The sequence below is a fragment of the Dysidea avara genome, chromosome 3 (assembly GCF_963678975.1).
Source record: "Dysidea avara chromosome 3, odDysAvar1.4, whole genome shotgun sequence".
In the NCBI taxonomy this organism is placed as follows: domain Eukaryota; kingdom Metazoa; phylum Porifera; class Demospongiae; order Dictyoceratida; family Dysideidae; genus Dysidea; species Dysidea avara.
In genome coordinates this window covers 3,109,933-3,121,416 of record NC_089274.1, presented here as the reverse complement: position 1 = coordinate 3,121,416, position 11,484 = coordinate 3,109,933, and the positions used below count along the sequence as shown (strand labels likewise).

Genomic DNA, 11,484 nt, shown 5'->3' with positions numbered 1-11,484 from the left:
ACATCTTGAATGATTACATCAGTTGTTCAGTACAGAGACTGTTTGATAAATCTTCCTTTATAATGTACATATTTGAATTACAGGACATACTGTTTACTATCAAAACCATCAAGTTACAAACTAATCAGTTCAACATCAATAACTACATCACTTTCAACTCTACTAATACTAGATCAGGTGCCAGCAACAAACTATATCGTTACCTCAACACCTTAACAACATATTACGACATTCTACTTTCATCGTTTAGCTACCATCCCTGTGGAATGCCATGCCAATTCTAGACTTATACATGTCAGTTTGTTTGTTGAAATCTAAACTGAAATCGTATCTGCATGTGGGATCAATTTCTGAGAAACTGATGTGAATATACTGCACTGTACACTACTTATGTCCATGGCAGATGCCATCAAACAAAACCTCCAGTTACCAACTTCAAACACTTATAATTAACTAATAATTGTACGTCATTGTTATGGCTGTTGGTTGCTACCAACAGACCTTTGGTGTTTTCAAACCGTAAAGCCTAAATAAATAAATATAGTTAAATGCATGTAAATTCCTTATCGTCTTAAAAGAGGAAGTAGCTTTGTTATGTAAGTACAAAAAGAAGTGCATGCAATGATGTTAACATAATCGCAGCCATTTCTAGGCATTAACATCATTGCAATCGTGACATTTCTTGGCTGCCACCTTTGATTTCACATCTTTTTCACCTTGGAGGCTGCACCCTTTTTTCACAGCTTGGCTGTTTTATATAATAATACCACATCACCTTTAATATATTGTTTCATAACAGTGGGTGTATAGTCATAGAGTGAGGTCATTGCATAGCTAGTGACCTCACTGTCTACTCCCACTGCATAACTCAGAAAAAGTTTGCACATTGCGAAAGCAAAACTTTAATGCTAAACAATAACAAGCTTGGTCAGCATTTTGAGTATTCATTGATCATCTGAGCCCTAAGGTCATGTAGTTAGCTTGCCTAGCTATATCAATGGTTGAGACGATAAGACATGCAAGGGAGGCAGCAGCACGTCTGGCCATTATCATTGATTCTGTCACAAGTCATGAGCTAGTTGTACTGCATGGTTGATGGAACGGCCGGATTACATGATCAGTGTACAACCACACTCTGGTGATGCCGGCGAGGTAGCTACTTACTCTGAAACGAGTGGCCAGTTGCGGACGGTAGACTACTCACCAGCAGCAGGTAAAGGCTCTTCGTGATTGTACGTATATGTAGTATCTATGGTTTTACGGTGCAACCTCTTGTAAAGGACACTGTACAATTAACCTCCTTATAAAGGACAGTTTCTGAGATCCCTATAGCTCAACCTCCAAGTTAAGCTGCTTCTATATTACGCGGAAAAATCAGTTGGTCCAAAGTGTCCGTTAAATTATAGAGGTTTCACTAGCTGTATTTAAATACCTATAAAATTTTTTCTAAGTGATCGTATTAGCATGTTTAGAAACTCGAGTCACAGCGTGCTAGTTGAGTCATCGCACAATTTTGCACATTAGGCCACTCCAAATAAATTATCTGTTTCCCGTCCACCGCCCGCATCTGGTTACTGCCAGCTCTGAATATTCTTCCATTACTTTCCGGTTATTCTTGCATACTGATAGGCTCAGTAAAAGCTATCTTGAAACAGTGTCAGCTCACGTGTCAGCAGTCCTATCAAGTCAGCACGAACTTCACGTTTGTGTTATTTTTGCAACTTACAAAGGAAGGAACAAGCTTATGCATGCTCTTATGCAGCCTTTTTGGCAGTGCCAGGCAAATAATGGTTTGAAAAGTTAGCCAATCTCATAATGGAAATGGACTGCCCGCCCGCATGCAAATATGCCTGTGTTCAGGACGGGAAACAGAATTTATTTGGAGTGGCCTTAGATAGCCAATGAGAGACTAATTTGTACGGTATGGGGGCGGAGAAACACAAAAGCCCGGATCATTGCTATTAGGGCGGGCGCAGTGGTCACTAGACATGCGAGATTATACTAGATTCAAATAGCGCGGGACTCAAGAGTCAAACGAACTAGTCTTGCCTTGTAGACTACCAGAATTGTCAAAACTCGTTTGTCAACGGAAAAAAAAGCGAAGAATGAGTCTCGCTAGCTTAGATTGTAAGTCCACCGAACGATTGTTGGGAGTCAACGTTTCAACTGCAGTAACGCGTCGAGACTAATCGGTACGTTGCATCCCAATTATAAGCGTCAATGTATAATTTTTGATTGTAGATGGCTTCGTGCTCAGCCGGAGACAGCGTGAACAGGCTCTACTAGTCACAAGGCTAACACTAATATCAAGAGTCTTATTATGGACTCTTGCTAATATGGTATGCCACGTATGCTGTGCATTAATACGATTGCTGCATTTACTGTTTGAGTTTGCCAAGCTGCATTGTGAATATTTGGAAGTCATGAAATTAATTGATCATAATATTGAGGTTGGTTTAAGTAAATATGTCAGGATAGTCTGATGATATTTGGACAAAACTGTTGTACAGTATTCCAGATTGTGAAGTTCACTTCATTAATCAGTAAGTATGCAAACTTTAAATTTGATGGGCTTGTGCAGTGGCAGTGTGCATTAGTAATGTTACATTACAAACTTCTCTAATCTGACTGACGATGGTGTACATCAATTAGTGAGGCGGCTGGGACGAATATTGAAATCGACCTTCGAATATTCGCTAATAAAATGTTCAAACATTCGAAGCTTCGGTGTTAGCTTTAAAGTTACAGGTTTTCTTGTATTTATCCACATCCTTCTTAAGCTTTACCTTTCTAAACCTATTTAATAAGTTTGTAAGCATTTGGAAAGTGCATAGCAGCAGTACTGAATGACACGATCGATCAATTGCAAATGGGCGTGTCTGCTATACTGCAATGATGCATAGGCAAACACCAAGTAATGGCTAAAAGTACGTTTTCCATGCATTATCTATCACTTCATAAGATGTTTTAAGGCTGCAACTACGGTAGCAAGCTGAACTGCGATGGTTTAAAAGTGGACGTGGCACAGGAAGATCAAGATGAACATTGATCATGCCAGAGGAATAAGCAGCTGCAGTAAAGATAATGACGTTTATTTGTAATTATTTCGTAGACTATGAGTGCATTACGAAGCTTCGAAGGATACTTTTATAATTCGAAGTTTACTTAATCTTCGAACCCTCGAAGCTTTGTCCAAGCCCTACTGTTGATTTTATCAAGTCACCTCTAACACTGTATGGTTATGTCAGAATATGTAAATAAATAGGCATACAACGTTGGTTAACAATGATTAGTATAACAATTTGCATATTCAAAATAAAATTACACTATTGGCAAGAAACAGCATTCAGCTGTTTCTTGCCAGTAGTGCTCTTGATTGCTTAAAATTTTCACTCAGTGATGGCTGGCTGGCTATAGAAGTTAAAAGAGATGTACTGATCTAGGATTGGGTTAGTCCTGATCTGGACGATTTGAGTTCAAATGATTTTCTGTAGAAAATAGCGAACATTCTAATAATTATGTCTTTAACCAGACCGAATTTATTGTATCATTTCTCTTCATTTACAGGGTACTATCATTTTTTAATTTAAAAAAAAGCCAAGAAGCTTTGCTGTTTTCTTAAACTTACCAAGGCTTCTTGGCAAAAAATGAATAGTGCTACGCTAAATCATTACAACACTTAGAATCTGTACCACAACAGCCTACGAGTCATTGAAACAGAGCAAGTCTTGTTAGTACCTTACAAATATCTGTTTCAACTATCAATCCTGAAATGACATCAAATGAATAGTACTATTTCAGAAACCAAACATGCATATACTCCTAGTAGCTATGGGGTGCATGCACCTGGTAAATATTTGTTGGTAATTACTCCAAACATTCCCTTGACATAATTTTAAAGTAACATATTACGTTGCTATCCACAAGACTTCTGCTTTAGGTGTTCAGATATTTTTTTAAATTATCTTTTTTAGCATCTACAAGCATGTGAGATTACCTTCTGGTGAAAGAAGACTGGTTGGAGGCATTCAATGGATGGGCAGGTGACCCTTGTTGTGAGGAAGGTTCTTCATTCTATTTGGTAAGTTTTGTCTAAATAGAATACTCTTTGTGTTTATACTTACAATATTCGCTTGCTTATAGTGACATTTTCATAGGCAGTGTTTATTTCAGAAGCATAGTTGGAGGGAGGAGGGGTGCAGTAAAGGGTAGGGGGGGGGGGGGTAGCAACCATAAATGAATTATTTTATAGAATTTAGTAATCCAGTTGGTTGATGCAGTTAGGGGTAATTAAGGGGTTCTCACCAATGTGCAAAACACACAAGTGTAGGGGGTCTGGGGGTATACCTGTCCATTAAAAATAACTACCTAAAGTTTGAGTCTGGAGCCAATTTTAACTAAATGTTGCTGTGTAAAAAGAAAGCTTTGGAAAATGGCAATTGTGAGATTTTTGAAAATCAGTTGATTATCACAAGATTGTACGTGGAAGTGATTTTTATGTATGTATGTATGTATGTACGTACGTATGCAGGTGGATGAGCACAAGTTGTGTATGTTCTGCTGTTCACATCATTGCTGAAAGTCTTAGGACTAAGCGATACTATGTGTGTTTGATATTACATACATTAGACTATTAGTAGCACAGCATACTATAGCTGGTAATAATAGGAAACTAGGTCAAACACCATTGATATGTGAGACTGAGCCTTCTGAAATATAATAGTCATAAAATTCTTTGAATTTATCTACCCTTGGGGTGTAAATTATCAATGGGTGCATAATTTATAGAATTTCATTGCTTATACAAATGATCATAACTTTGGAATGTTGAAGTAATTATGTGAAGCCATACAATTCACATTAAACAAGCACCTGTTTTCACCCAAGCACTTAATTGAAAATAATACCTTTTGTTCTAGTAGCGCGGATTCTACAGAAATTTGTATTTAAACAACCTAAGACCATCTACATTACCAGATAAAATTCTAGGAGATAGATTGATTTCTTTACAAGGATACATACCGCATAAATTACAACCTTCTCAGTCTTAGTTCTCTACAATGGAGCAATGCAGCGCCTAGCTGTTTGACTTACAAACTTGTAGAACAATGTGACAGAGTCTGAATTGTGTATAAAAGTATAACAGTTTGAGAAAATACATTTTGTGGCTTCCGCGTAGGGTAAAACACCCTGGGAACAAATATCTCGAAAAATCTCTCTGTAGTGTTTTAGAGACACGCTTTCCCAATGCCTGTACCAAATTTTTATGGCCTATGGCACGTAATTTTGAAGATATTAGCTGGATAATGAGACTAGTTGGCTGACAAGGGCAGGTTCCGTATAGCACTAATCATATAGCACTAATCACAAGACATCCGCTTTCGTTGCCAGTGATTTACTAAAGTTTTGACAAACTGAAGTCTTTTAGACGTGAATATCATTACTTATATCAACAGCAGTAGCCCAGAAGTCTGATGGAGTTAGTTCTTTCCAGCACTATGATCAGGTTTACAGTTTTCTGGGTTTGTTCATGCATGACCACCAACATCCTGTTCAGTTAACTTTGTAAGGGTTCACATGATTACTTCAACACCACCAGTTGTTTCAACAAGACCTTTAATTTGAAACCATGTTTTAATGGTACAAGTGCAAGAAAAAATGTGCAAGAAAAAATTAGGAATTTTCCATATGAGTAGGGACTGCAGCAACAAAAGCACTGAAACAAGCCGCTGAGACAAAACACAACTGAATGATTGCATTTTAATCCCTACTTTAACCTGCTATGATGTATGGTTAAAGTAGGGATTAAAATGCAATCATTCAGTTGTGTTTTGTCTCAGCGGCTTGTTTCAGTGCTTTTTATTGCTGCAGTCCCTACTAATTTTTCTTGCACTTGCTTGTATACTTTTTTGTAAATTTTATTGAATAACCGTATTTAGTAATTCACCCCCCCCCCCCCCTGCAATGCTCGAAATACACAGCTAGACGTTCCTAAGGATGCGGATTTTTAACAAACCGCTTTAAACAACACATTACCCACAGAAGTATCTTTTCAACTGTTTTATAGTATGTCTACAGTATTATTTTCTACTAATTCTCTCAACAAAGCCTCAGGGCTGCTCTTACTTTTAGTTTGCATAAGTACGGGTCATGTCACGCCCACTTTCTAGACGACGAGATATGCGAGTCTATGAGGCCTACTACGGTGTTTTTCAGTTGTAGTACACCTGAAAAGTGTTGTGGGAAAGCTACCCATAGAGTCTGTAGAGAGGCGCCATATACAAACGGTTTTTAAACTCGGAAAAGAAACCACCTTCGAGCCAAAGCAAACACTCTAATCCTTACACGTGTAGTGGCGCTGTTGAACAGGCAGCAGCATATCCCGAGGTGTATCCCAACATTAAAATCACATGCTTGCTACAATTATGCTACACGTTTATTTCAATATGTTGGGGCACTGTGGTGTGCGTGCTTTGATGGAAGCTGTACTCATGAGAGATGGCCACGATAAAGAAGGATCAAAGATAAAACAGTAAGACAGTAGCACACACATTGTAGGTACACCTGTATTTAATATTGTGAAAGGTTTTTTCTCCACAAAATTTGCAGCGTTTCCGCCAAAGAAGCAAGGCTGTAGCTGTAGCCAGTTTTCCGCTACGCTTGACTGAACGCATAGTGAGGCAGTAGAAATTTGTTAAAATAATATATTTTTAAAATTTCGTAGCACCTCGTCGGAAACATTTCAGGTCATTCTGAAGACACATTTGGGCTTGTTTATACCTGACCAATACTGTGAAATGACCGTGAAGGATTTCTGAAGATGATTTTGGGTAGATTTTTCTTTGTGGACCACTCCCACACCTTCATCGTCCCTACTATACAGTACTATTGTACTGTATGACATCTGACATATTCTCAATGTAAAAATAGCCATACAGGTCACCTAAGGTCAAATACATGATGGCACTATATCCAAAAATAAATGTCATTGGAAACATGGTCTACGTGTCAAGTTTGAAACTTTTCTCACTAAGTGCATAAAATCATTGTATTTATGCACTATGCCGCTCTACTATATTGTTCATCTGACATTTTATAGTTGTAACATGGGCTTGAGTGATTTGCCAGAAATGTATGCCCAAAGTCCGAGTGTGCAGCCCGAGGACTGTGGGCATACATTTCTGGCAATCCACAAGTGCCCGTGTTATAGCTAATATGTAAGTGGAATCATTGGATTTGTTATATATACATGCCTGAAAGATTCGGTTATGGTTAGACAGCAAGTAACGTTGTAGCTACAATTGTTATAATAAACAGACGAGTCCTATGGATATCGCAGAAAGTCGAGTAGGGAAAAGTTTGGGGAAGTTACAAGTGTTTTAATGTTTTCGTGTTGTTTAAAGACTAATCACAGTGTATACTAAAGACCTAAAGGGGTAAGCTTCGTTATAGAGTGGTTAACTCGTGTCGTCTGTAATGTGGGCACGTCCACATTGAAATACGTGCCAAAACGCTTGGGAATGCACTGTAAGACTAGTTCTCACCTTTAAGTAACATTTTCCAACTTTTAGAAGGGCAAGAATGCCAAAACGCCTTCATTTGACTGCTGCTTCTAGCAACACTTCAATTTGTGGTAATCATCACGGGAGCATATTCCCACAATCGATTTCAGTCTGAGCTTGTATAAAACAAACAAAGGGTGTACCACTACCTCTTCCACATCAAGACTACACCTACTTTGATGAAAGTGGCTTGCTCTTTTAGAAGTGCAACCACTTTCCTGGGATACATTTCAATGTACACTGGTGTACATTTTGATGTCTCCCTGTGTTGAGGTATACATGGCAAATGTATCCTTTGATCTGAGGTGTGAAAATGTTACATTGTATCAATATATTTTACTATCAATAGTAATTAAGTTTTACAATATTATTGCATTACTCATATTCATTACCATTGTAATGTTTGTGCCTTGTATGCAAAAGTGTATCTGAATCTGGTTTGTAGAGTTTGTTTCTTACTCTTATGTATTATGTTCATGTGCAAAATAGTTTCTGATATACTGTAAGCCTTATGCCAAATGATGTCACACGCAATTTCTATTTGGGGACTCTTATATTTTTGAGTATTGCAGCCAATAGCAGTAGAGATTTCGAAGGACTAACAAACAAGATATCACAGTGAAACTACCAGGTATGGTTATTAGAACAACGAAGCAATAACTTTTCTACGCAACTCGGAAAACCAGCAAATTTTTTTTTTATCCCAGCGTTAGAGACTAGTTTTATACCCTTATAACCATACCTGATAGTTTTAGGTTGATGTCTTCTTCCAGGATTGAATAGTCAATCAATTCTTATTAAGCCCCATTAGAACTAATGCTCGGATATATTAGAGTCTTAAATCTCTCTAATCAGTTCCTCGTATTCTCTTTTTGATGGGCAAAGCCAGAAGGCATTCCCTTGATGAACAAGACTATGAAGATTATAACTTGATAAGCAAAAGTGTGTAGAGATATTCCAGAGCTTTCCCTAGCAAAATAAAGTGGAGCGGTAAAACTGTCAATTTGCTACCAACGTCAAAACCAATTTTTATAAATTATATACATTCTTTTTACCACATCAAAACAGTTTTGAGTAAAGTAGAGCAGTGCTGCACCGCTCTAATGCTGTTTGGGGAAGTCCCTGTATTCTGTAATTCACATGTAACATGTACTGGAGGACCAGAGCTCCATTAAGGCCCCACACCGCACATACGGATCGCCACTGGGCTTGGGAAAAGCAGCCAGCAAAACCAGACCACTCAATCAAGTCTAGCTGATTTTGATTGTGGAATTAGATAGTGTATTCAAGTAGCTTTGTGTCCTGGGTGAAAAATCAAATCTGTTGACATGGGCAATAAGACCAGTTTTCCCAGACTGGGTCACAATTAAAACCACAATTACAGTAAGTAATGACATACTATTGTGAACAGTGTCTTACAATATCATTCTGACATTGAAAATTTCACTATTGCTTAGTCTACTTTAAAGTAATAAATAAGAGACCAGTCCTAATATAGCCAGAATCTAATTTACTCTGTTAAATGCAACACGTTTATTACCTTAGTTCCAAAAATCTGTGGCATCTATTTAAACTCGGCTACCACTCAGTGCTCGAAAACAAGATTTAAGCCTGGATCAATCAAAGGTACCACTCAACTTAACCAAGGAAATGCTTTGTTCCCATGTGAACAAGATATGAAATAATGTATAGTTATTTACTTTTTTTGCGATGGCTCTCCAGATTGGTAAACTTATGGCAGCCACAGTTAGCTGTGCTTGCACAAAGGCACTGTCTTCTGTGTGCACTTATTAGAGGAAACTGAGGGATTTTTTAAAATAATTGTTTTAGTGTGTATATGTGCAAGTCTGTTGAATTAGTGAAAAGCTCAAGGAGTTAGTAGTATTATTGTAGTTTTGTTTATAGGTGACTAAGGTCTAATCTTGAGTTTTCTTTTCTCAACTGTTGCTAGTACAGATGGAACCTGGGAAGAATAAACAACAATTGAATGGAGGTTGTCTGTCAAATGTGTAAGTTTTTACCATACGAACAGCATTGTGAAGCCATTCAAGGCAGTAAATGATGTAACTACACAGTTTAGCTATGGTCAAACCAATTTTATTTGTTTTAACCACTTAGCCATAATAATGGAGCCGTTACGGCTAACAAATGGGCATGTGGTATGTATATGTAACCTGTCACATATTATTATATCATCCCTGTGTTATTTATTCTTCATCGTCACTCTATTCATTATATATGTGTTGTTGTTGCTGATGTGAAAGGCATGCCCATCATTTTACCCTGCTGTGTTGACCACACCCATTTTGTATAAACTGCAATCTGCTGATATCAGCACAACCTTTCTTAAGCACTATCTTGTAGCTGTTATAAGGCATGTAGTATTAAAGAGTTGTTTGGAACTGTCAGAACTTTCTAACAACTATCCTAATATTATATAAATGGGCTGAAACCAATTCAGTTTGCTTGATACACTGTACTTGCACTATCACATTGGTGTTCAAGTGTGTATATTTGTATTAGTGTAAAATGGCTATTCTCATTTAAAGTAACAAGTTGTGTAGAATTTGATTAACTGCGCAATTATCACACTGTCCCCTATCACATATGTATTGTATGCATGTTTACACGCACGCACTTACACTCTACACTGCACTACATTACACTCATACTGATACTCATGACCAAAAGCCATGTATAGACAGTGATATATGCTTTCATAGCATTGAGGATGAAGAAGATACGAAGGAAAATTGTTCAGACACCATTTCAGTAGGGACTGATATTGATTCTGTGGATAGTAATTTACAGTTTGTTAAAAGCATTAGCAATACTGGTTATACTTCAGGCAGTGAGAATGAAACTTATTTGAGCACTTTTATCTCTAAACTTGTTGATGATGCACATTGGTATGACACTGGCCAAACAAGTGATAGTTTTGTTGACATATTGAATGGGCTCACTCAGTTGTTCATAAATGATGGTGCAATGAATTTCTTTGTTGAAGAAAGTGCTGAAGACCTAGAGAAAGTTATGGTTGGTGGTAATAAATCTGAAATCATGACTATGACAAAAAAAATAGTGTACAAATTAGTAGAACACATCAGTGGTACAAAAGTGGACTACTCACATATAGCAGAGAAACTTATTTACGAAATGTTGGAAGCCATTGATCATGTTACTAAACCGGATTATTCCTATATAGTAGCTAAGCTGAAGGAATCTGCTGTATCCCTCTCTCTTGATAAAGCTGTGGTTGAAAATGATAGATTTGTAGCTGCTGTGACAGTTTCGGCTTGTGTTGCTGTGATTGTAGTACTTGCTGCTGTACTTGCAAATAAGACAAAAAAGAATAGAGACACAGTACTGGATTATCCTGCCTATTTGGGTGACACAAGAGGTAAAAATGGTCAGAAAGATGTTCTAACACAGTTTTCACCTGGTCACATTAATAATTTGGAGGCAAGTTTTAGTGATGTTTATTCAGATGAAACACCTTTAGATGCGACTCACAGTTTTCCATTAAATGATAGGTTTTTTCACAAAATGGTAACTACAGCAGCAGGTTTTTCAGGTGTAATTCCTATGAGTGGTGGATTGCAAACAGAGTATAAAAGTTTTACTGCTACTGCTTCAATTACAACTGGGCATGGGTTAGAAACAAATGTCATGTCCAAACATGTTGAAACTGAAATACATGATTCCAATGAGGAGTTTAGTGGGGGAACTCATCAATCATCTTTTGATTTGGAGAGTAGATTACTCACAGGACGGTTTCAAAAGGCCAAGTATGATGAGGGATTTTCTAAACTAGTAAAAGTTGTCAATGGCTGTCTGAGAAGCCCAAAAATCCCATTGCATTCACCTACAAAGGCACTACCATATTGGATATCAGTAAGACCATCAATATCTGATGCATTTG

At 37.5% G+C, this 11,484-nt stretch overlaps 1 protein-coding gene across 4 annotated transcripts in view; it reads left to right on the top strand.

Moving 5' to 3' along the window:
- Positions 1 to 919: 919 nt before the first annotated feature.
- The window catches only part of LOC136248898 (uncharacterized), a 40,913-nt gene continuing 30,348 nt past the window's right edge, over positions 920 to 11,484 (top strand). Inside the window, exons 1-5 of one of the 4 annotated variants that reach the window (XM_066040741.1) lie at positions 1,982 to 2,192; positions 2,242 to 2,339; positions 3,975 to 4,081; positions 9,468 to 9,571; positions 10,286 to 11,456. In XM_066040741.1, coding sequence (XP_065896813.1) covers positions 9,519 to 9,571; positions 10,286 to 11,456 — 1,224 coding nt within the window. In that variant the 5' untranslated portion in view covers positions 1,982 to 2,192; positions 2,242 to 2,339; positions 3,975 to 4,081; positions 9,468 to 9,518. Of the gene's footprint in view, positions 1,214 to 1,981; positions 2,193 to 2,241; positions 2,340 to 3,974; positions 4,082 to 6,475; positions 6,533 to 9,455; positions 9,572 to 10,285; positions 11,457 to 11,484 lie in introns of those variants that run through there. The other 3 variants (XM_066040742.1, XM_066040743.1, XM_066040744.1) reach the window with 3 other exon arrangements.